The 27815-nt window shown below is 40.4% G+C and overlaps 1 protein-coding gene across 1 annotated transcript in view; it reads left to right on the forward strand.

Moving 5' to 3' along the window:
- fbxl17 (F-box and leucine-rich repeat protein 17) overlaps positions 1 to 27815 on the forward strand; it is a 918512-nt gene that overhangs the window by 318543 nt on the left and 572154 nt on the right. The window contains exon 8 of the mRNA XM_084309285.1: positions 22387 to 22517. Within this exon, the coding sequence (XP_084165411.1) occupies positions 22387 to 22517 (131 nt within the window). The remainder of the gene's footprint in view (positions 1 to 22386; positions 22518 to 27815) is intronic.

The following is a 27815-nucleotide window of genomic DNA, read 5'->3' on the forward strand; positions in this document are numbered from 1 at the left end:
TACTTTATTATCTGTCATTAGTGTGTTTGTGTGTCTGTATGTACTTTATTATCTGTCATTAGTGTGTTTGTGTGTCTGTATGTACTTTATTATCTGTTATTAGTGTGTTTGTGTGTCTGTATGTACTTTATTATCTGTCATTAGTGTGTTTGTGTGTCTGTATGTACTGTATTATCTGTTATTAGTGTGTTTGTGTGTCTGTATGTACTTTATTATCTGTCATTAGTGTGTTTGTGTGTCTGTATGTACTTTATTATCTGTCATTAGTGTGTTTGTGTGTCTGTATGTACTTTATTATCTGTCATTAGTGTGTTTGTGTGTCTGTATGTACTTTATTATCTGTCATTAGTGTGTTTGTGTGTCTGTATGTACTTTATTATCTGTCATTAGTGTGTTTGTGTGTCTGTATGTACTATATTATCTGTCATTAGTGTGTTTGTGTGTCTGTATGTACTGTATTATCTGTCATTAGTGTGTTTGTGTGTCTGTATGTACTGTATTATCTGTTATTAGTGTGTGTGTGTCTGTATGTACTTTATTATCTGTCATTAGTGTGTTTGTGTGTCTGTATGTACTTTATTATCTGTCATTAGTGTGTTTGTGTGTCTGTATGTACTTTATTATCTGTCATTAGTGTGTTTGTGTGTGTGTATGTACTATATTATCTGTTATTAGTGTGTTTGTGTGTCTGTATGTACTGTATTATCTGTTATTAGTGTGTTTGTGTGTCTGTATGTACTGTATTATCTGTTATTAGTGTGTTTGTGTGTCTGTATGTACTTTATTATCTGTCATTAGTGTGTTTGTGTGTCTGTATGTACTTTATTATCTGTCATTAGTGTGTTTGTGTGTCTGTATGTACTGTATTATCTGTTATTAGTGTGTGTGTGTCTGTATGTACTATATTATCTGTCATTAGTGTGTTTGTGTGTCTGTATGTACTTTATTATCTGTCATTAGTGTGTTTGTGTGTCTGTATGTACTATATTATCTGTTATTAGTGTGTTTGTGTGTCTGTATGTACTATATCTGTCATTAGTGTGTTTGTGTGTCTGTATGTACTGTATTATCTGTCATTAGTGTGTTTGTGTGTCTGTATGTACTTTATTATCTGTTATTAGTGTGTGTGTCTGTATGTACTTTATTATCTGTCATTAGTGTGTTTGTGTGTCTGTATGTACTTTATTATCTGTCATTAGTGTGTTTGTGTGTCTGTATGTACTGTATTATCTGTTATTAGTGTGTTTGTGTGTCTGTATGTACTGTATTATCTGTCATTAGTGTGTTTGTGTGTCTGTATGTACTGTATTATCTGTTATTAGTGTGTGTGTGTCTGTATGTACTTTATTATCTGTCATTAGTGTGTTTGTGTGTCTGTATTAGGGCTGTCACTTTAACAAAAAATCGAATTCGATATTCGTTGCAGAATTGTAGACAAGTTCGAATTCGAATTTCAGTGTAAAAAAACGACTGGCTACTTTTCTTTAGCATGGTATGCTTGGTATCATTCTTTTCAGCACAGTCTCACCTACTGTATATGACCTGACCGTTTGTTTTCATACTGTACATACATACTGTATACTGCATACTGTACAACACAAAACACAAAAACGATTTTAGAAGATGTGTTTTTCTACTATGAGGCTGAGCAAATGTAAACATGCTCCATGAAACATTAGAAACAATGAAAATGCGCCCTCAGGTTGCCTATGTACAAACAATTATATGTATAACCAATAATTTTCTTACCTCGCCTCATAATCCTCCTCTGAAACGGCGCAAAACAACTCCAAACAAAAACTCCAAAAGACAGACAACTAGTGTGATCAAAAACGATGAAGATAATAATACAAATAGAGTACAATTTACGCATGCGTAAAACCTTATTTAGCATAAAATTGAAATGATCCTGTTTCAATTATTTCTTGGGCTATCAACACCAAATCAAAACTAGCTACAGTACTATGTAGTTTCAGGCCTCTGCCGTTTCGATGAGCGTTCAGGAAATTCTCAGCCAGACCTCATCAAACAAATGACGTCACTTAGTCAAGCCGGTGTGTTGGTCGACTCCTGAGAGATATTAAAATTGCAAGACTAAAATCAACCATAACCAGTAATTATTTGGAATACATGTTTTACCATTTTTACCGGAATCCTCCACAAAAGGTTATTGAAGTTATTATTATTATTATAATAAATAAAATAAATAAATCAATATTTTTCTCAAATTTCTCTGTTCACGTTAGAATCTCGTGTTTTTATGTAAATTTGAAATTAAATTCGAAAATCTAAAATAATGTGACACGCATTAAACTAATGGAGTCCGTCACCTTGTTTGTAGAGCTATAACTATATTCTATATCATAGCTATGGATACAATACTATGGTCATTTGACACTGAGTTTCTTCCGGTCAAGATGCAAAAAATTAATAATTTTTCCATCCATACGTTCCCGTTTTATATTGTGGTGAATATGAGTGTTATTTCGGAATGATCCGGGCTAATTCCTGGGAGGCTGGTTATGAGCCGCAACATGTATTATACTAAATCCATTGGCGTTTTGTCCCTACACACGCTACAATAAAAAAATCAAATGCATAATGATAGGTATTATGTTTTTTTATGCTTTGATCGCCATCATTGTGGACTATCGTTACACACAATACACTCGGATCGCAATGAAAACATTCTTGGATCAACGCAAGATTGATTAATATCATATAGCCCTTACCTTGACTAGGATGTACCCCGAAAAGAATATTCCAATTATCTGATCGCCATTCCAAGTATTGATGTCCATCGTGTCGCCAACATAATCCATCCCACAACACCGATCGGGAGTATCTGATTCTTCTCAATCCGAGCGTTATAACCGCTCGTCCTGCCCGGAGAAAAATAGCCGAGCCGGACCCATATAATCGACATACAAGGTTTCAAAGGGTGCTCGATACCGCCGCCTGGTAGGGTGCGGCCAATACTGCACCTTCGGAGTCCCAGTATGCCGTTTACAGGCAACATACAGCTCCCTGACATTGAATAGGGTATTAAAATCGAAAAAAAGGAAAAACGACCCAGAAACGAGAATCTTCGTTTATGGCACTGAACGACTTAGGCCCAGAAACGAGAATGCTCGTGAATGACACTGAATGTGTTAACATGGTCACTGTGTGGCTGTGTAGCTGCTCTAACATGTTAACATGGTCACTGTGTAGCTGCTCTAACCTGTTAACATGGTCACTGTGTAGCTGCTCTAACCTGTTAACATGGTCACTGTGAATGAATGAATGAAAACTTTATTTAACAGATTGCAGAATGGGTACAATACAGTATTGCTCAATACACACAATTGTTAAGGGGATGCAGACCAGAGAAAGACGTTTGTCTTGTTTACATCAGGGTCCCCCATTTTCAATTCATAGTGACATTTATGACATACACAACATACATGACATGTATGGCATAGGGACATACATGACATACAGGTATTTGGTACTGTTACATTTGTGACATATACGATATGCAAATATACAGTACTGTTACCCATAGATCCTGACAGAGTCATATGATGGGGAGGGGACTGTACATTAGGAGGGGTGGGTGGGTAGGAGAGAAATATACATACGGTGGGGAGGAGACTGTACATTAGGAGGGGGTGGGTGGGTGGGAGAGAAATATACATACGGTGGGGAGAGAATATATACATACGGTGGGGAGGATACTGTACATTAGGAGGGGGTGGGTGGGTGGGAGAGAAATATATACGTACGGTGGGGAGAGAATATATACATGCGGTGGGGAGGAGACTGTCTATTTGGAGGGGGTGGGGGGGTTTGGACATTTACGGTGGCCAGTTTCGAATTGCAGCCTCCCGTAGGTGCTCTTTAAGAGCGGTTTTGAATGTGGGTAGGGATTCACATTCCTTTACAGCTTTGGGTAGGCTGTTCCACATTGATGTGGCATAATTGCGAAACGTGTTTAGTCCCTTGTTTGAGCCGAATCTGGGTTTAACATGATTTGTTGAGCTTCCTCTGGTGTTGTGGTCGTGGTATTCACTGACCTTTGGGAAGTATTTTGATATGTACATGGGTACCTTAGTCGTATAGTGTATCTTGTAGACCAGGCCCATTGCAAGTTGCTGTACTCTGTCGTCTACTCTAAGCCATCCTAGGTTGTCAAAGTGGGCAGGGGTGAGGTGGGTTCTAGGGGTAAGGTCAAGTAGAAGTCTGACCAGTTTGTTTTGTGATGTTTGTAATCTTGTTTTTAGCGCCTTTGAGGTGCTTTGGTACCATGAGGTGCAAGCATAGTCGTAGTACCCTTGAATGAGTGCTCCTGCCAGAGTCTTCTGTGTAGCTGCTCTAACCTGTTAACATGGTCACTATGTAGCTACTCTAACCTGTTAACATGGTCACTGTGTAGCTGCTCTAACCTGTTAACATGGTCACTATGTAGCTACTCTAACCTGTTAACATGGTCACTGTGTAGCTGCTCTAACCTGTTAACCAAAATAAATGAGTAGAAACAGATGACAGAACATTTCTTATTTTCTCATTATGATGTCTGTTTGTGTGTTCCATCTGGGACCAGGTTAAAAACAAAGTGGAACCTCTTTGTTTCGTTATCTCATCCGGGCTGCACTGCTGTGACTTTCTGTTTATTCCCCAATAAATCAATCGACCATATGAAGGACAATGAGACATGAAATGGATTTCGTTTTAGATTTTTCGCCAAATCACACAACAAACAGAACATGTCCTCCCCTGGGACACCTGCCTGTTTCTATAGCTACTGGATATTAGTGCATTAGGATCAGTCACATAGCCCAGAGACTGTACCTGGATCAGTCACATAGCCCAGAGACTGTACCTGGATCAGTCACATAGCCCAGAGACTGTACCTGGATCAGTCACATAGCCCAGATACTGTACCTGGATCAGTCAAGTAGCCCAGAGACTGTACCTGGATCAGTCACATAGCCCAGATACTGTACCTGGATCAGTCAAGTAGCCCAGAGACTGTACCTGGATCAGTCAAATAGTCCAGAGACTGTACCTGGATCAGTCAGATAGCCCAGAGACTGTACCTGGATCAGTCAAATAGCCCAGAGACTGTACCTGGATCAGTCAAATAGCCCAGAGACTGTACCTGGATCAGTAGCCTCCATTTCTCCAAACAACAATAGCAAATTATGAATAGCGTCGAGAGCTCACACTCTAAGTTCCGTCGTGATTAAAGCTTAGCACCATCACCTGATGTGACACAGTTTTAAAATATTTTCTAAACTTTCTAAATGTTATTATTACCCGTCTGTCCTGTGGCTAGCGGCGGCAGCGCCTCTTAAGCCTCACAGCGCCACGTTTCCCCCCAGAGTTATTTTAGCTGCGGGGGCACATTTCCCCCCCGGTGGACTCAGGGTTCAAACCCGCTGCTCAAACCCGCTGCTACTCTGTGTGGCTGCCAGCAGCACCTCTCCTATAGCGCTTGGAAACAATAACTCCTAGTGAGCTTCCCCTCTGCCTTCTGTAGTTAGCGGGGATCACCTGCTGTGAGCCGTTGTCGTTATGAATTAAACGCTGTGATGGGAGATCCAATCATACTTTCCAAATTACACACTGGGCTTTATGAGAAAACAATGGTGACTCTGTCCTCCGTGGTGAAAAACGCTCACCTTGGAGCCTGTTAGTGAGATGGATGGGTTTGACGTGGTCAGCTATGAAATCATAGATCTAGGTGTAGTGCCAGCATTCTGAACGTGACATAATTTCCTCTCCCTGGGTTCCACTCCCGCCCACTTCCTGGTTGGTGTATTGATGGTTGATGCAAGGTAAATAGATGTGGTAATGGGTGTTGGTTTTACAAGTACTCTCGTATTCTGACGACACACACACACACACACACACACGCACACACACACACACACACACGCACACACACACGCACGCACACACACACACACACACACACACACACACACACACACACACACACACACACACACGCACACACACAAGCACAGACAGCCATACAATTATATTTAAATACACACACAAGGGCCTGTACAAACACACACACACACACACACACACACACACACACACACACACACACACACACACACACACACACACACACACACACACACACACACACACACACACACACACACACACACACACACACACACACACACACAGAGAGAGACTCTGTCATCTACTGGCGTAATAACGTGTCAAAACGTCCTGCCAAAATATTGAACTTCAACCTGCTCTTGGCTGGAGAAAAGCTTACCTTTTGAAACGCCCGTTTATTTTTCCTTTCATTTAAAGTGGCGTCTCGTACATGACCTCTCACCTCAGCTCTCATTTCCTGTTGAGGAGAGAGATGCCTCTAATTTAGGCAGGTGGGACCCGAGCCACTCGGTAGTTCCTGTTCCTATGAGCCGAGTAAGAGCACTTTGTGTTCCTATAAGACTCTGTTCCTATGAGCAGAATAAGAGCACTTTGTGTTCCTATAAGACTCTGTTCCTATGAGCCGAGTAAGAGCACTTTGTGTTCCTATAAGACTCTGTTCCTATGAGCAGAGTAAGAGCACTTTGTGTTCCTATAAGACTCTGTTCCTATGAGCAGAGTAAGAGCACTTTGTGTTCCTATAAGTCTCTGTTCCTATGAGCAGAGTAAGAGCACTTTGTGTTCCTATAAGACTCTGTTCCTATGAGCAGAGTAAGAGCACTTTGTGTTCCTATAAGACTCCGTTCCTATGAGCAGAGTAAGAGCACTTTGTGTTCCTATAAGATAAGATAAGATAAGATATTCCTTTATTGATTCCTTTGGGGAAATTCAGGCATCATAGCAGCATGGGGGAAGGGGGGGGGGGGGGTACAGGTAGTAAAAACAACACAAACAGTGTAAACAAATATAATATACTATCTAACGATGTCACAGTGTCACATAAGGTGCAGTATGCATAAGGTAGTGTTATAATTTACTATCTAACTAACTGAAATATACATTATTCACAGTATCACAGTATCCACATAAGGTGCAGTATGCCTAAGGTAGTGTTATTGTCCTCCTTGGGTTCCTATTAGTTCTAGGTCAATGTCTGGCAGCAGTCGCTGCCCCCTGTTGTGGAGCCTGGAGGCCGCTAGTCGCTGCCCACTGTTGTGGAGCCTGATGGCCGCTGGTATGAAGGACTGTCCGAGGCGGTTAGTTGAGTGTCGGGGGGGGTATGCGTCTGTGGCTGAACGAGCTTCTCATCTTGACTAGCTCGTCGTAGAGAGGGTGGGAGGGGTTCTCCAGGATGGCAGCCAGGTTCCTTCTCATCCCCCTCTCTGCCATCACCTCTAGTCTAGATAGCTCGACTCCCACCACGGAGCTAGCCTTCCTCACCAGCTTGTTGAGCTTGTTGGTGTCCATTGAGTTGATGTAGCCTCCCCAGCATGCCACAGCATAGAAGAGGACGCTGGTCACTACAGACTGGTAAAATGACTGCAGCAGTCTATTGCACACGTTGAAGGACCTGCGTCTCCTCAGGAAGAACAGCCTGCTCTGTCCCTTCCTGTAGAGGGCCTCTGTGTTATCCGACCAGTCCAGTTTATTGTTCAGGTGTACCTCAAGGAACTTATATGAGTCCACCACCTCCACCTCCTCCCCTCGGATGGTGAGACTCTGGTAAGACTCTGTTCCTATGAGTAAGAGCACTTTGTGTTCCTATAAGACTCTGTTCCTATGAGCAGAGTAAGAACACTTTGTGTTCCTATAGGGCTGTACATTAACTTTTTTTGCACATAGCACTGGTGCTACAGAGGTTGATAGTTTTGTAACACTGGCCAAAATCTTGTAGCACAAGTATAAAACGTGTTATATTTGTTATTTAGTTGCAGTCAGGGAACAAACTTAACTTTTTGACTTACCAGCCATTTGGCTGGTAGATTTAAAAAAGGCAGATTTTTTACCAGCCAAAAATTATAAATGGCTTTTTAGTATATCGCCATGTGTTATTATTACTATAATACTCTCATATGCTATTTTCAATTAATATCATAAACAACATAATGAATATTAGCATAATTTTTAGTGGACTGAAGGAATGAGTCAGCGTTAATAGTTTTAAATGCAAATAATTGATTGAAACATAGAAGTGGGGTCGGTTGGGGGACACACACACACACAATGGGGGACCCCGATGTAAACAAGACGGAAGTCTTTCTCTGGTCTGCATCCCCTTAACAATTGTGTGTATTGAGCCGTACTGTATTGTACCCATTCTGCAATCTGTTAAATAAAGTTCTCATTCATTCACACTGTTTCAACTCACCACCCCCGCATCATATTGTAGGCTAGTCCGTCTTCAAACTTCCACTCCTCTCGACACACACACACCCTTTCCCCAGTCCACACTGTCTACTCAGCTGTTCTCTATGGCTCTGCCTCTGATCAGGATTAGCTTGTTAGCTTATGCTAATGTACGTTCATTTCGGGCGATGTGGGCATAAAGGAATGGCGACGATGCAAAGCGCGTTAGATGCATTTGACCCGTTGTGAGAAAAAAAAACACCACAGACTTATTTCGGATCGCAAAATAGCCGCTCGGCTGAGAGCAGAAGGCAGAAGCACGGTCTGGGGCGGATATGACATTGCGGAGTTGCTATGGGTTTTTTCAAAATAAGAGTATCATATGAACCTGACCGTTGCTAGCTGCCGGAGCCCAGATATTATGACTGGAGCTGCGCTTAGGCGGAAATGAGACCTGTGAAAGGATTTTCAAAATAAGAGTATCAATATGAACCGAATGCCTATCGCACCAGTGCTACTGAAGTAAATCCATTCATCGCACATACCGCTGTTGCTGTAGCACGTGCGATATATATGTCGCACTGTACAGCCCTGCTATGAGACTCTGTTCCTATGAGCCGAGTAAGAGCACTTTGTGTTCCTATAAGTCTCTGTTCCTATGAGCCGAGTAAGAGCACTTTGTGTTCCTATGATACTCTGTTCCTATGAGCAGAGTAAGAGCACTTTGTGTTCCTATAAGTCTCTGTTCCTATGAGCAGAGTAAGAGCACTTTGTGTTCCTATAAGTCTCTGTTCCTATGAGCCGAGTAAGAGCACTTTGTGTTCCTATGATACTCTGTTCCTATGAGCAGAGTAAGAGCACTTTGTGTTCCTATGATACTCTGTTCCTATGAGCAGAGTAAGAGCACTTTGTGTTCCTATAAGACTCTGTTCCTATGAGCAGAGTAAGAGCACTTTGTGTTCCTATGATACTCTGTTCCTATGAGCAGAGTAAGAGCACTTTGTGTTCCTATGATACTCTGTTCCTATGAGCAGAGTAAGAGCACTTTGTGTTCCTATGATACTCTGTTCCTATGAGCAGAGTAAGAGCACTTTGTGTTCCTATGATACTCTGTTCCTATGAGCAGAGTAAGAGCACTTTGTGTTCCTATGATACTCTGTTCCTATGAGCAGTGTCATGTACAGAGGTCTATTGACCATACAAGATAGTAATCTGGGCAGGTGTTACATGAGCAAAAAACAACCCCCTCAGTAGAAAAATGCTTCTCAAACAGTCCCGGGTAGGCAGATAGTAAACAAAGACGTTTTCAAATGGTAAATTAAGTTTATTACAGTGGGGCTTCCAACCCACTGCCTTTTCCCAAAGGGAAAAGGGATGTTGTCAGTGGGGATTTCAACCCAGATCACACAAAGGGAAAAAGGTAAGGGGAGGACAAACACGGTACACATACAGACAAACAGCAACAGTAGGAATCAAATGATAAGGCCAATCATATAGATGTGCTCCCCCATGAATGTGTCAATTTACACAGAGGCCAATCTATATATATATATATCTATATGCTACCTGGTAGCAACGCTAGCAGAGACACCTACCAGGTAGCAGTGTGAACAGAAGGAACACACAGTCCCATATAATTATGGAGACAAGGCCAATATAATACAACAGGGAAAAATAGAGCATAGTTCCACCACAGTGGCAACCACAGGCAACCTCCAACACCGTGATCACCGGCAAGTGACACAATAAGGCGCCGAGACGTGTGTGTGCTGTCAGGTATTTGGCTACCCATCCCTCTTGAGCTAATTGCCAATCAGCTGTCATTCATTAGCAATCAGCACTCTTCAGTAGGGATGGGCAGCACCTGACAGGGAGAGAAGAGACAGCATTAGCTCTCATGTTTACACACACACACACATCATCTACAAAACATAACACATTAAATATACTAACCTGATGTTCAGAAGGTGTCATAAATACAGTAATAATGGTAATGACCAACCCACGTACCCAGGTACGTAACAAGCAGAGTAAGAGCACTTTGTGTTCCTATGATACTCTGTTCCTATGAGCAGAGTAAGAGCACTTTGTGTTCCTATAAGACTCTGTTCCTATGAGCAGAGTAAGAGCACTTTGTGTTCCTATAAGTCTCTGTTCCTATGAGCAGAGTAAGAGCACTTTGTGTTCCTATAAGACTCTGTTCCTATGAGCAGAGTAAGAGCACTTTGTGTTCCTATAAGACTCTGTTCCTATGAGCAGAGTAAGAGCACTTTGTGTTCCTATAAGTCTCTGTTCCTATGAGCAGAGTAAGAGCACTTTCTGTTCCTATGAGCAGAGTAAGAGCACTTTGTGTTCCTATACGACGTCTGTTCCTATGAGCAGAGTAAGATCACTTTGTGTTCCTATAAGACTCTGTTCCTATGAGCAGAGTAAGAGCACTTTGTGTTCCTATAAGTCTCTGTTCCTATGAGCAGAGTAAGAGCACTTTCTGTTCCTATGAGCAGAGTAAGAGGACTTTGTGTTCCTATACGACGTCTGTTCCTATGAGCAGAGTAAGATCACTTTGTGTTCCTATGAGACTCTGTTCCTATGAGCCGAGTAAGAGCACTTTGTGTTCCTATAAGAAGGTGATAGTATGTTCTCTGGGAAGGGAAATAACTTACACTGATCCATTCCAACACAGAGATGAACCACAGATAACGTATTGTTTTCAGATTTTATGTTTTCATTCATTCATTCATTATTCATTTATTTGTTCATTTATTCATCCATTAATTTATTTGTTCATTGATTTATTAATGTTATGTATTTATCCATTATTTAATTAATAAATCCATTCATTCATGCAGTTTTTATTTAATTCTCAGTAGCCCATTTGTGATGAAGGCCAAATTCCCATCTTTAATTATGCTGAGATTACATTTGGCAACAATAAAACATAATAAAAACAATAAATTGTAATAAATGAAACATGTATGTACATGTGTGTGTCCTGTTATATCCTGTTTTTATGTGTTCACAGTGTTCATACTGTATATGTGCTCTGTTTGTCTACACACACACACACACACACACACACACACACACACACACACACACACACACACACACACACACACACACACACACACACTATACTTTGTATTATAGTTGTGTACTTTATACATGGATATTTACTGTCTCCCTCTCTCCCTCCATCTCTCCTCTCATTGTCTCTTTTCATTGTGTTCAATTAAGTATTATTTTCTTTCTTTTTCTCTTGGTTTTTTTTCTTCCTCTCTTGATTTATTTTCTTTCTTTCTTTCTGTCTCTCATTCTTGTGGCTCTTTTCATGTCAGGGTTTTGTGGGATATATTTTGCCCAGACTATCTCCTCGTCTCGTTTAGATTAGAACACCAGTGTGAGTGACCCCCCCCCCCCCCCCCCCCTCCTTCACACATGTGCTAATTCCCACTCCTATCCACAGCATAGCTACAACCTCAACCAATCCAAATTCACAGACGATTGGCCTGGTTTCTCATTGGCTCGCCATATCAATGTCTTGCTCCTCATTGGTTGTAGTGAAAATTTCTTTTTTTGGCAAAGATAAGCGGTTTGAAGATTTCGGAACAAATTCTACTTCTAAAAGCCTGGGGCTTTAATGAATTTGCTCCACATTTAAAGAACCAAGAAAGAGGCAGAGAAACGTAGAGATGTTTATGTCTCGTGGTGTTGGTATTGTCTGTGGTCATAGTGGAGTGGGGTCTTCAGATGGTGCAGACAGATAGTTCTTACTATGGGTTTCCTGTAATACTGTTTCTGGTGGCTTCAGTGTCTTTGTTTTGCAAACAATGCTGACACACACACACACACACACACACACACACACACACACACACACACACACACACACACACACACACACACACACATTACATGTGAATAATTTAACAGTTCGATCCAATGCTGGTCACAGGGGCATATGATACTTCAATTAGTGTGTGTGTGTGTGTATGTGTCTATGTGTGCACATGTGTGTATATACCCCTGTATATGTTGCAAACGTGTCTTTTATTTTTCAAATAAAGGATAAGTTCAGTGTAATATATATATTTTTTTTTATTGTCAACATATAGCCTACGAAAAGACCAAAACCTACAATGCATTTATTCTGCTCTCAACATACTCTCTCCTAGCCTGACCAGTAAGCCACATGTTCCCATTGTATGCTAAATACTAGTGATGCACCGATGTGAAAATTGTGGCCGATACCGATAACCGATATTAATATTGCTGTTCTGGCCGATACCGATATTTACCGATGTCGATATCTCTGTATAGAAAACACTTTTTTATGATAATCAAATAAAGAGCTATTTTCCAAAACGCATAATTTCTTTACTTTTGTAACTTATTTTCAGAAATTACTGATATTTTGAAACTATTTAATGCCAAAACATGTAAAAAGAAAAAGAAAAAAAGATAAAAAAAAAAAAAAAAAAAAAAAAATTAATATCGGCCCTATCTTGATATCGGACCGATACCGATGTGTAAAAAAACGGCCATATCGGCCGATATTATATCGGCGGCCGATATATCGTGCATCACTACTAAATACATTAAATACAGCCCTCAAACACCTATTTTCAGCTTTAAATATTATAATGTATTATCGTGAAAAACAGGGGCATTGTAGTTATTACAAAATGAGGCAACAATCTCTATTGATGTATGGATGTACAGTAGTAAACATCACAACACACTCCCAGAGCACATAATGTGGTTATCCTGCTGTAACCAGGACCATCTGTTTAATGTTTGTTTCATTAAGCCTGACATTTACCACCATGCTAACCTCAATCTGCATCTGTGTTGTTTCACAAGTGTGTCTTAAAGCATGGCTTTCAGCTACATATATGTACAGAGCCAGTTTGAGAGAGATAAAGAGACACACACACACACACACACACACACACACACACACACATGCACTTACACACTTACACTTCATTATAATGGTCTATTTAGTTTTGCTTGGAGGAAGCATTTGCCCATTCCAGTTCGAGTTGCTTTGATTTTCATCATAACATTCTTCTGTTTTATGTTATTACATTTCAGTGCATTTTCTAAATCAAAATTTTAGTTTAGTTTTATTTACTTCTTTACTGCTAACTTTCTGTTTTGTATTTTATTTTGTATTCATGTAAGCATTTATTTATTTTAATATATAATCTTGACTTTTTTTTTGAGACATCATTTCAAATTGTTTTTGCCCAGTTCTTCTCTCTTTTTCTTTTGTTATTTTATTCATCTTTATTTTAATTCATATTTATCTTGTGTTTATTATAGTATATTTACTGGTGGCAGGGTGTGGTGTGTATATATATTATTTATTACTTACATTTCTATTACAATTATTTCAATATATTTATTTGTTTATTCGTTTCACATTTCAGTCAAAAGCTTTTATTGAGCTTTCTAAAACAATTTCTGATTCTGAAAGATTTTTCTCCATTCTTGTTTAGATTTTATATGATTCCCCTCTTATTCCATACCAATTCCATTACTATTATTGTTGTTGTTGTTGTTGTTGTTGTTGTTGTTGTTGTTGTTGTTGTTGTTGTTGTTGTTGTTGTTGTTGTTGTTGTTAGGTAAAATATGAATATATTGTGGGTAAAACAATGCCCCCCCCCCAAAAAGAAAATGGTTTGATATCTGAATAATAATAATCTGAAAAGAACTTAGAAAAGGACTTCCGGTTTAGCGTTAGAATGGAGTAAGTCGCATGTGACACAGCTGCTCACCCGTTATTTTTTTTTCGTTTTAAAAACATATTTATAAACCATTAATGCGTTTAAAACTTGACGCATATATCAACTGAGATTATTAACTAACTATATTGACCAAAAGAATCGAGATGCCAAACACAAGGAAAGACACAACGAGACCAAAATCAGTCGCAGAGGTCCCGCCTAAGGAAGCAGGATTCGTGCGGCATACAGCAGAAAATATAGACTTGACAGTGGCCGCTTCAAGTTCAACCCCTTCAAATACCTCCGCGGACACCGAATATATCATCCGGAGAATGGAGGAAATGGAGAAGACAATAACCCAAAAAGTAGATGCTATTAAAGAATCTATTGAAGGCAAAATAGAAGAGCTGAGAGCGGACGCCGACGCACATATTAAACGCACCGAGGCTCTGGAAGCAGGTATGGAAGTCCACCAAAAAAAAATTTAGTTCGAATCTACAAAGAAGTAGATGATATCAACGTTAACCTAACTGCTGAGATGAAGGGAAACTACAAATAACTCAACACGGAGCTCAGCGATATAACGATGGAGCTTAAGCGAATCAATGAAGAACAGAAAGCCAAAATATTCGAGATGGAATATCAAAAACGCAAGCTGAATATTCGTATAGTCGGTCTGGACGAGTCAGTGAGATGTGCAAACCCTGAAGAGTTTGCCACAGAATTACAGAAAATCTTGGGAACAGAGATCCTTCCTAAAGTACCAGAGGTGGAACAGTGCTACAGATTGGGGACCCGATCCAGTGACAATAACGCTAAGCCCAGAGTGATATTGGTTATCCTGCGCCAAGTCAGAATAAAATAAATGATTATTCGTGAAACTCGCAGGATGAAAGGCAATCTGAAATACATGGATATACCAATACACTGCACTACAACTCGTACACCTTACCGTAAATTGTACCTAAATTGTACCTCATCCCATTTCTGCTTTGCACTATATAGTACTGTACATTAGTACACTGCATAGTATTGTATATTATATGGTAACTCAGTTACGTCTATTCTGCATCGAACATTGTACATATGTCTATACTGAACACTGTGACCTCATTTTCTACTTCTAAATTACATGCTATACTATGTTATTTGATACTATCTTGTCTAGCACAGTCTCTGGAGCGTAACAGTAAGAAGCATTTTGTATGAAAGTATTCTGTACTTCTGTATGACAACTATTAAAGAAACTTGAAACACTGCTTTGAAGATTATTGTCGTGATGTAGTGGACCTGCGTGCCAAGTTCAAGACGGTGATGTCTCAACTCTATCTGGAGAAATATAGACCCCTATTAACATACCCTGCAATACTTCGCATTGTCGATAAAAAAGGAGCAAGGGTTTTCCTCAACTCGCCTGAAGATGCAGCCAAATACATGTCTGCACAACACGCAGGATAGTGTATAAATGGCCTTTTAATCTCTGTTATGCATGGACACCATATAGTATAATCTTTAATGAACCGAGGATTTGGGACAGAGATACCTACGAGCTCAGAGTTATTGAATGCTTTCCCCGTCGGGATTCTATTATTGCGGACATATTGGATTCAAAATTGGAACACTCCAGAACATACTGGAACATTCGATCACTGTATAAACGACATTTGAATAATCTAGAACATCTAAAGCATTCTTTGATATAGGGAACATTCTGGAATAACAGCAATACGTGGCCAGACATTCTACCAGAAGCCCTTCGGGGGAATAATCAACAGCATCTAGCTGCAGAACCGCAGAACCATCATAGCAGCGGCCGGCTGAAATAACATTCTACACAACGGATCATCGCCCACCCCTGGCCAGGGGAGATGCTGCATATACGTATTTAAAAACTGCTTTTTAAGATCTAAGTTAATGTTCTCTTCCTTTTACTTATTTTTTTTTCATCCGTTTTCTCTGATTTATTGAGGCTCTCTCTTCAGTTCAATGCCTCCATATTATTCATGGGTTACTATAAATTACACAAGTTCATATAAAATGTAAGTGATTAGGGCATGATAATTGAAGCTTATTTTTGGTCTTTATTTTTAGTTTTATCTTATTTAAATTTTTATTTTACGGGAAAGTGGCCAAGCCACAGTCGACATTCTACTTATGGTAGAATTTAGAGTGTTAGATCCTATGGTATACATAGGAATGTTAAGGATAATTGGATCATTCTGGGATATCCGGTGGTGCAAGGGAGGGAGTCATACGCAAAGGTTGTGTTCATGGAACACAATCCTGTACGACTCTCGGTGGGAGGGAAGGGAAGGGGATTTTTATTTGTATATATGTATGTTTTTAAGCTCGGCTCTCAACGGGACCTCACTAGTGGGATGTATATCTATTATTGCCTCGCACTCCAGAAGCATTACCAAAAATTACACTACAACATGTATAGATTATGGCTAGTTTGAATATAATGATATGGAACACCGGGGGAATAAATAACCAACTCAAACGCAAAAGCGTGCTCACACTGATGAAAAAAGAACATGTGGACATTGCTCTGCTAAGCAAACCGCACATTCTAGAGAAAGACATAGATAAATTAGCGGACAACACATAATATTAGTCACTCTTCTATTGGTACGAGAACTCGGGGTGTAACCATAGTCGTTAAACGTAAGTTGAATATTGTACTAAAGGGAGTATGGTCTGATGTAGAAGGTCGGATAACTAGCTAAGATTGTACATAAGAACAGGAAAATAGCGTTGGTAGCGGTATACGCCCCAAATTTGTACAAAGAGGATTTCTTCACTACACTAACCAATGCAATGTTAGACATTCCCAATTACTCATTTATAATAGGTGCGGATTTTAATGCCATCTGGAACCCAAGGATGGACAAATCTTACCTCGCCTTTTCCAGCGAACAAAAGAATTCATCTAAGGCATTAAAGGATTGGTCGAAGATTACAGGTGTAAATGACTTATGGCGATTACTTAATCCCACGACCCGAAAGTACTCTTGTCGATCTGCGAGACATAATACATTATCCAGAATAGATTATGTCTTTGCATCACAGAGAATATTTGATAATTATGAAGTGGAAATGATACCCAACGCACTATCAGATCACTGTTATTTACTCCTTAAAGGTTCATTTGGTATACTATCCTCCCGAGCCCCAAGATGGCGATTTAACTCGATGCTGCTTAATAACAAGGAATTCATTACACAACTCAAAGAAGCTCTTATAGTATTCCAACGGGAGAATGCAAACTCGGTGCAAGACCCCAGAATATTATGGATGTCGGTAAAGTCAGATAGTAAATTATATTGACCATATTGATCAAATTGTTTACACTGCCTGTGTTGTCTTTTACTACCTGTATACTGTGTTGTTTTACTACCTGTACCCCTCCCTCCCCTCCCCCCCATGCTGCTATGATGCCTGAATTTCCCCAAGGGGATCAATAAAGGAATATCTTATCTTATCTTATCTTATCTTAAAGGGAATGATCAAAGATTTCACGGATAGCTTTTCCTCCAAAATGCGCAAGAATCAATGCACAAAACTGGCTGAGCTGGAAACACTTTACTCAACGTTATTTAATTCTCTAAAATACAACAACTCAACTCGACTAGAGAATCAAGTTAACATACTAAAAATAGAGATCAATGCCATATACAGACAACAATCGGAAATACAAATACGCAGCACAAGACAACAGCAGTACTCCCATGGTTCCAAACCTAGTCACCTATTAGTCACCTATTAGTGCGATTAAGAATGAATGCAAAATTTGCAGATATAACTACCATTAGAGCACAACAAGTACTTGAAACAGACCCTATAAAAATAAACGATACATTCAAAGAATTCTACTCAGACTTATATAAATCAGAAACGACCTTCGATCAAAACAAAATGGACACATATCTTAATCAAATTATTCTCCCTAAACTTTCAGAGGATGACGCTAAACAGTTAGAAACACCGATCACACTAGAGGAACTCAAGAAAGCCATAACCGCAATGCAAAGTGGTAAGGCCCCTGGAAGAGACGGTATCCCATCAGAAATGTACCTTTCTTGTTGGGACATAATTGGACCCTTATTACTAAATATGATCTTATACTCAGTCAAGGAGGGGAACTTCCATAAGAATGACAATATTGCACTCATAACAGTCCTCCTTAAAAAAGACAAAGACCCCAACGAGTGTGGTAGTTATAGACCTTTAAGCCTCCTCGGAACCGATATCAAACTGTACTCTAAGGTATTAGCCATCAGATTACAAAAGCATATGATGTCTTTAGTTCACCCGGACCAAACTGGCTTCATAAGAGGCCGCCTGATCACTGATAACATAAGACGAATACTGCACGTACTAGATGCCGACAATGATGACACCATACCTAAGGCGATGCTGTCCCTGGATGCTATGAAAGCCTTTGACAGGCTGGAATGGTCGTATCTATGGGCAGTATTAGAAAGGATGGGGTTAGGAAAAGGATTCATTGATATGATTAAAGTATTATACAAAGACCCATCGGCCATGATTACAACAGGCACAATCATCTCCAAAATCTTTCCGGTATCACGCTCTGCCAGACAGGGTTGCCCTCTTAGTCCCGGACTATTCAATCTATCATTAGAGCCTTTAGCACAATATATAAGACAATCCCAATCCATAGAACCAATCGTAATCAAGGGCACACAACAAAAAATTCGTTTATATGCGGACGACGTAATATTGTTCATGCAAAACCCCAACACCACATTGCCTCATCTGCTCAAGTTGATTGAGGACTTTGGTGATTTATCGGGATTTAAGATAAATTGGCCGAAGTCGGCTTTCCTTCCACTTAACACCCCTGCAAAAAAAGATATAACCCTCCCAGGAGAGATACCGATGGTAAAACATTTTAGATGCTTGGGAGTGGAAATATTCCCCACCATAAGACAAACGGTGAAGCACAATTACACAAAAATCCAAAACAAAATCAAAGACGACCTTGATAGATGGGCAAAACTTAAAAACACAGTACAAGCACGGATATCAATAGTTAAGATGGATGTACTACCTAGAATCAACTTCTTCAGTTCAATGCTACCGTTACCCCCTCCAGAGGGTTACTGGAAAAGATTACACTCCTCCACATACACATTTATTTGGAATAACAAACCACCACGTATAAAAAGATCCACCGCACAGAGAAATAAAGCAGATGGCATGGCATTTCCAGATTTTTTCCAATATTTTAAGGCGTACACATTAAGACCATTGACAACATGGTTTGACCCCCAAGCATTAGTATCCTGGAGAAAATTTGAAGAAAACATAGTAGCCCCACATAGACTGAAGGACATAGCATACACTAAACTACCAATCAAGCACTGTGAATGGAAATTTGGCCCCATAATTACTCATGCGATCCGGATATGGCGTGAATCACAAAAAAAAAATCCTAACCCACATAAATGGCACAATCATACTCCCTTATTCAATAACAATGCACTCTTAATTGAAAAACGACCTATAAGATTCCCTATATGGGAAGAGCAAGGCATACACTCATTAGGGGATGTTTTTAACAAACAGGGTTTTTGTAGTGATAAAGAAATACGCAAAAAATTTAATCTTACCAAGTCCACATGGCTTTTTTACAAACAGTTACAGCTATGTTTGAAGTCTCACAGTGTTCCATTAGACATACCAATTGAACACCACAGATACCACAAATTCTTCTACGAAAGAGAGACATCGAGAGGTTTTGTTTCAGAATTTTATCATCAATTACTAACGTCCTCGTATGAAACCCTCCAACTAGACTCTGTCTGGAGGAGGGATATACCAGACCTGGAAAATGACTTTGATTGGCAAGGAGCCTGGGCAAATGTCCGACTTACATCAATGAACCCGGATCATCAACAAATCAATCTTAACTATATTCACAGGACATACTTGACTCCTATAAGACTGTGCAGAATGGGGCTTAAACAAGACTCCAAATGCTCCCAATGTACAAATGGGGACGAAGGGTCATTTATGCACATGTATTGGGACTGCCCACCAGTTAAGGCATTCTGGAAAGATGTGACCCAACAATTATCAAAACTCGTATCTTGGAATATACCTGTACACCCCTCGGTATTACTATTGAATGATGTTTTTGAGTTTGCAGTGAATCCACAGATAAAGAGATTGGTTTTATCGGGTATCACAGTAGCTAAAAAGCTGATCGCATCACGCTGGTTTCAACCGGAAAAATTTGCCGGAAAGTTTGGTTTCTTACATATCTCGATGTGATTTATCAAGAAATATCTACAGCAAGAATTCTGGGTCTCAATTAATCCAAAATGTCAATGTGGTTAAAAGTGATGGAGAGAATAAAAGCTAGCTTATAATGGTAGTGTCTGGTTAGGTGCGAGGGATAGTGGAGGTACTTCCCAAGGTGGGGTCCGGGAGGGGGGGGGTTCGAGCTGGAGCATATGTGTGTAGGTTTTTGGATAACAGGTATTAGGGGTATATCTTATATAAGACAATTAACTAAAATGTGATCTCATTGGATGTGCTCTGACAATTAATGCTTGTATATCTTATCGTGTGTTGTCATGTTTGTTTATGTGTTTGTTTAAAAAATAATAAAAAAATAAAATACAAAAGAAAAGTATCAAACATAATTAACCAGGTGCGCCCTCGTGGCACATACCATAGTGCCTCGCGCACCTACGCGGCCGTCCCGGGTTCGATCCCATCTCCCGTCGATATTTGTCGCATGTCTTCCCCACATCTCCTCCCGTTCGCCCTCTCCTCTGTCGGTCCTGCGTGACCAATAAAGCTTTAAAAATGCAAAAAAGAATTATTTTAAACATAATTAACCAGGGAATGATCAGATATCATGCAATTCAAAAAAATTAATCATACAAAACACTGAATTACAAAAATAAAAAATTCCCTTAATCAAAACCAGTTCTGGGAAATGTGGAATAATTTGAGTACAAAACAATCACATCTAGGGATGGGTATCGTTAGGATTTTATCGATACTACTACTCTTATCGATACTGCTTAACGATTCGGTACTTTATCGATACTCTTATCGGTTCTTTTTTATTTAGCAAAAAAAAATAATGTATTAAGAACAGAATCGACATTGCTTTATTATTCTTTTATATAACTATATTACTGCACATGGCTACTTTTTTTTTATCAATTAATACAAGCAGTCAGATAAATTAACTATTTTGGGACTTTCTATTTTATTTAGAAAGTTCTTAAATCAGAATGTCCCACCCAATGCCCAGCTGTTAAAAACGGTTCAATACTCCATGTTATTAGTAGAGGCTGTGTGTCCGGGTTCTGTTTACGGTTTGCGTTTTGAGCGTGTAAGCTTGCCGTAGGCGATGATGTCATGCTTGAACGTCAACACAGGAAGAGTTTAACACACAGTGATGGAAACTGAATGCCTGATATAAAGAAACAAATAACCAATAAATATGAAGTTATATTTGAACCTCTGTTGTCAAGCCTTGTCAATATAACCCACCCCCTTTTCTCACGAATGGAACTGGTGTCGTGGAGTCCGCTTTGAGCGTTTTCCATGGTTAACGCTAAGCTAAGCTAACGGCTAACGCTAGTTAGCTTAGCCTATTTATTACTAGTTAGCCTGAGGGACAGTTAAATAGTAGGGATGCACCAATCCAACTTTTTCAGTCCCGATACCGATACCTGGGCTTTGGGTATCGGCCGATACCGAGTACCGATCCGACCCATTGTTCAATTAATAAACTGTATGCCTCACTGTGTGGAAGAGACTGGGATAATTATTTTGTGCAAGGCAACATCAGGCTTGACTTAAAACATTACTTTCCTTAGTGAAACTAAATGTAACAAATTAACACACTGTACTGAATTGTTATTTCTTATTTTATTTCTTATTATATTATATTATCAAATAAATAAAAATAAATACAATCCGATATATATATATATATATATATATATATATATATATATATATATATATTTTCCCCCGATACCCGATCTAGCTATTTTAGTCATATCGGGGCCGACATCCGACATCAATATCAAATCGGTGCATCCCTATTAAATAGCCCAGAGACTGTACCTGGATCAGTCAAATAGCCTAGAGACTGTACCTGGATCAGTCAAATAGCCCAGAGACTGTACCTGGATCAGTCAAATAGCCCAGAGACTGTACCTATATTGTCTCATGATATGTACTGTCATGTATTTGTACTGTGATATATTTTGTATATATTATATTATCCCATACCTACATGTATATAAAGGTGAGCAAAGGTTCACAAACTTTGTGTGCGTGTGTGTGTCTTGTCTCCTTGTAGCTGGGTAACCTGAGCAGTCTAGACCTTCGTCACATCTCAGAGTTGAACAACGAGACGGTGATGGAGGTGGTCAGAAAGTGTCCCAATCTGTCGTCCCTCAACCTCTGTCTCAACTGGAGCATCAACGACAGGTAGGACTACACACACACACCACACACACACACACACACACTCTCTCCACCCTTAACCTGTGTCGTAAACATAGTCACATCTACACTCAAAAACCATATACAGGTGCAGCTCAATACATTTGAATATTGTGGATTTATTTCAGTAATTCAATTAAAAAAAGCGAAACTCATAAATTATAGATTCATTACACACAAAGTGAAATATTTCAGGCCTTTATTTGTTTTAATTTAGATGATTATGGCTTACAGCTCATGAAAAGCCATAATTCAGTATATCTTTACAAAAGTTCAACATTGTAGACTCACAGTGTCACAGATAATCAGATAATTAACTGAAAACACCTGCAAAGGTTTCCTGAGCCTTTAAATTCCACAAGGAGGGTAAGCCACATAAGATCACTGCTGGATGTTCACAGATTGCTGTATCAAAGCATATCCATAGAAAGTTGAGTGGAAAAAGTGTGGTAGAAAAAGGTGCACAAGCAACAGGGACCACCACAGCCTTGAGAGGATTGTTGAGCAAAACCCATTCAAGAACTTGGATGAAGCTCCACAAGGACTGAGGCTGGAGTCAGAGCTTCACAAGGAGTGGACTGGAGTCAGAGCTCCACAAGGACTGAGGCTGGAGTCAGAGCTCCACAAGGACTGAGGCTGGAGTCAGAGCTCCACAAGGACTGAGGCTGGAGTCAGAGCTCCACAAGGACTGAGGCTGGAGTCAGAGCTCCACAAGGACTGAGGCTGGAGTCAGAGCTCCACAAGGACTGAGGCTGGAGTCAGAGCTCCACAAGGACTGAGGCTGGAGTCAGAGCTCCACAAGGACTGAGGCTGGAGTCAGAGCTCCACAAGGACTGAGGCTGGAGTCAGAGCTCCACAAGGACTGAGGCTGGAGTCAGAGCTCCACAAGGACTGAGGCTGGAGTCAGAGCTCCACAAGGACTGAGGCTGGAGTCAGAGCTTCACAAGGACTGAGGCTGGAGTCAGAGCTCCACAAGGACTGAGGCTGGAGTCAGAGCTCCACAAGGACTGAGGCTGGAGTCAGAGCTTCACAAGGACTGAGGCTGGAGTCAGAGCTCCACAAGGAGTGAGGCTGGAGTCAGAGCTCCACAAGGACTGAGGCTGGAGTCAGAGCTCCACAAGGACTGAGGCTGGAGTCAGAGCTCCACAAGGACTGAGGCTGGAGTCAGAGCTCCACAAGGACTGAGGCTGGAGTCAGAGCTCCACAAGGACTGAGGCTGGAGTCAGAGCTCCACAAGGACTGAGGCTGGAGTCAGAGCTCCACAAGGACTGAGGCTGGAGTCAGAGCTTCACAAGGACTGAGGCTGGAGTCAGAGCTCCACAAGGACTGAGGCTGGAGTCAGAGCTCCACAAGGACTGAGGCTGGAGTCAGAGCTCCACGAGGACTGAGGCTGGAGTCAGAGCTCCACAAGGACTGAGGCTGGAGTCAGAGCTCCACAAGGAGTGGACTGAGGCTGGAGTCAGAGCTCCACAAGGACTGAGGCTGGAGTCAGAGCTCCACAAGGAGTGGACTGAGGCTGGAGTCAGAGCTCCACAAGGACTGAGGCTGGAGTCAGAGCTCCACAAGGAGTGAGGCTGGAGTCAGAGCTCCACAAGGAGTGGACTGAGGCTGGAGTCAGAGCATCAAGAGCCACGGCACACAGACGTGACCAGGACATGGGCTACAACTGTCGCATTCCTCGTGTCAAGCCACTCCTGAACCAGAGACAATGGACCTCATTCACCAACATTGTCGTAAGTTTCCTCGTTGGAAGTTCATAAGAGAAAACCTACGACAGTTACCCCCGGATTCATCAACACGTGGAGAGGTTCTCTTAAGTTGCCAAAATCAGCGATCCCCTGAATGAAGTACGTCACTCATTCTCAAACTGGAAGCGCATTCTCGTACGCCTGAATTTGCATACAGACACGCCCCACCCACTCCTTATAAGGCTGTGTGCAAAACGGAAGCGAGAGGGTCAGTATTGCATCTGTGATGTGCTGACCCCTGTATTCAACAGGTAGCACGGAAGCGATTTGCGACGAATCAAAATTAGATTAGATTCAAATGTATTGTCATCATACAGCACACTATAGCTATAGTGGAATAGACTATAATATTCCATATGTATACCGTCTTGTTGCACGCTCCTGGCCACCTGCCTCAGCACACACGCACACACACATACACATACTGTATAGCCTACGTGTGTAATGAATGAACATTAGGCTTATATTATTCGAATTACTTGTTTTATTGGGAGATCACAGATACTGTATGCACTGCCCTATAGGCTGTGTTAGGGTGCATCAAAATATACATTTCCAGCGTATTGATTTGTCTGGGTGCTAAAAGTGTTACCATCCATGTAAAAACAATACATGCAAAATATTTGTGCAATACGAGGTGATTTAGAGGTGGAACGGTACATCAGTTTTTATGGCAAAAGGGGGAAACTATAACAGGGGGTAATAGGTAGTGTCTTGATCATACATCTTGATATTTGTCTAGTCTAGTGTGTTCATTAGATGGGTGAAATCCTCTTTCAGTGCCTCTGTGCCTGTTTTCGTAGGCAGTTAGCCTCTGGTATGCATGCCATTAGCGTTAGCCACGATTCTAGGCCTCTTTTCTTTTGGAAAGAATGATTTTTGAGGTTGGCAGTCGACTACGGCTCCTTTCGATCGATTAGTCGACTATTCGACTAATAGGGGTCAGCCCTAGGTGTGTGTGTGTGTGTGTGTGTGTGTGTGTGTGTGTACGTTGTAAAGTATAATAGTGTGTGTGTGTGTGTGTGTGTGTGTGTGTGTGTGTGTGTGTGTGTGTGTGTGTGTGTGTGTGTGTGTGTGTGTGTGTGTGTGTGTGTGTGTGTGTGTGTGTGTGTGTGTGTGTGTGTGTGTGTGTGTGTGTGTGTGTGTGTGTGTGTGTGTGTGTGTGTGTGTGAGTTACACGCATAATGTTGCAACATTGTTACATTTCAAGCAAGGAGACCTGTCTGCTCTCATATTCCCGCACATTTTACCCAGACAGATTGATATGTTGAGATAAAAATTTTGCATTGCAATTTGATGCACCCTAGCGTGTGTGTGTGTGTGTATGTGTGTGTGTGTGTGCGTGCTGAGGAAGGTGGCCAAGAGCGTGCAACAAGACGGTATAAATATGGAATATTAATACAGTCTATTCCACTATAGCTATATCCAGCTACAGTATATATTTAGTTCTTATTTATTTATCCACTGCCATTTGCAGTGTGAGTGTAGTGCTTTTATTTATTTTCGGACATCACAATGTCAGAAGCGTCTTACCTAGGCTAAGGAGAAAAAAGAACTGACTTTTGCTCAGTGGTAAAAGTCCTCTTTTCAGATGAAAGTACATTTAATTTGGAAATCAAGGTCCCAGAGTCTGTATGAAGAGTGGAGAGGCACATCATCCAAGTTGCTTGAAGTCCAGTGTGCAGTTTCCACAGTCAGTGATGATATGGGGTGCCGTGTCATCTAATGGTGTTGGTCCACTGTGTTTTCTCAAGTCCAGAGTCAACGCAGCCGTCTACCAGGAAGCAGTGTTTCTCAACTGGTGGGTCGCGACCCAAAAGTGGGTCGCATTGGCCATTTTGAACGGGTCGCGGATGTTTATATATATATATAAAAAAAGTTTAAAAAAAATGTATATATTTTATTGCACTACATATCTTTGTGAAAGTGGCTTCTCAACTCTGGTCCAGCTGAAGACAAAGCAGAGGAACAGATTGTACATTGAGCATGACCTCAGAGTTGCTTTGTCTACCATCACCCCAGACTTTGAGACTCTTGTCAGGAGCAAACAACATCCCCAGTTATCCCATTAGTTCCCCCAAACTTACTGTAGGTCTGTTATGTTAAGCTAAGAAGTCTGCTAAGAAGCATATTATTTATTATTATTTTATTTCATTGTGTTTTTAGCCCTAGTTGCACTTTTGTTGCACTTTTTTGTGTTTATTTCATGTTTTTAACAGTGCATGAAAGATTGTGTATTACTGCACATTTTTTTAAATAAATCATAGTGGTTCAAAAATTTGGGTCGCGACTTAATGACTAAGGACATTTTTTTTTCTCAGGCCACTGAACTTAGAAGCAGGCCAGGACAGTGTTTCTAGTTGAATTCTAAAATTCTATTCTATTGTATTCTAAAATGTGACTATATGGTTTTATATTAACTTAATAAATAAACAAAAACGAAAAATCTACTTATTTCAACGAACATTTCAAACTAAATAACAGATTATGCACATAAAACGCTGAAAACAACCGAAGCAACAATAGTATTTTAATGAGGCTATTATTATTATCATTATTATTTTGCAACAACTTAGCCCTCTCATAAATAGCACATATAAATGAATAACTAACTTGAACTAACTAAGGATTGAAGTGATATTTGGCTTAAAAAATCGGTCACCTGGCAAAAAAAAAAAAAAAAAAAAAAAGCCTGACGGTGTGCATTGGGCCGCGGCTCTCTGACGCCTTATTTTCTGGGTCCCGGCCTGAAAAGTTTGGGAACCCCTGGACTAGAGCACTTCATGCTTCCTTCTGCTGACACGTTTTATGGAGATGCTGATTTAATTTTCCAGCAGGACTTGGCACCTGCCTACACTGCCAAAAGTACCAATGACTGGTTTAATGACCCTGGCATTACTGTGCTTGATTGGCCAGCAAACTCGCCTGACCTGAACCCCAAAGAGAATCTAATGTAATGTCAAGAGGAAGATGAGTCACCAGACCCGACAATGCAGACAAGCTGCAGGCCACTATCAAAGCAACCCTCAGCAGTGCCACATGCTGACCACCTCCATGCCACGCCGCATTGATGCAGTCATTCATGCAAACGGAGCCCCAACCAAGTACTGAGTGAACATACATGAACATACTTTTTAGAAGGCTGACACTTCTATATTAAAAATATATTTCTGAATTGGTGTTATGTAATATTCAAATTTTCTGAGATACTGAATTTTGGGTTTTCATTAGCTTTAAGCCATAATTATCTAAATTAATGAGTTTCATTTTTTAAATAATAAATAATTACTTTATTAATTATAATAAATAGTAATTACTGAAATAAATGGACTTTTCCCCACAATATTAAAATGTATTGAGCTGCACCTGTATACATGCACATGCAAGTACACACCCACATGCACAAAAATGAGGGTCCACTACACACTGCGACACATTTAGAAGTTTAATTACTGCACTCTATGAAGTAAATCAGCTGCAGTGAATATATTACACTGAATGAATTACCACAATCTAACATTGAAAACAGACTGTG

Source organism: Notolepis coatsorum (assembly GCF_963971535.1).
Source record: "Notolepis coatsorum genome assembly, chromosome: 2".
Lineage (NCBI taxonomy): Eukaryota > Metazoa > Chordata > Actinopteri > Aulopiformes > Paralepididae > Notolepis > Notolepis coatsorum.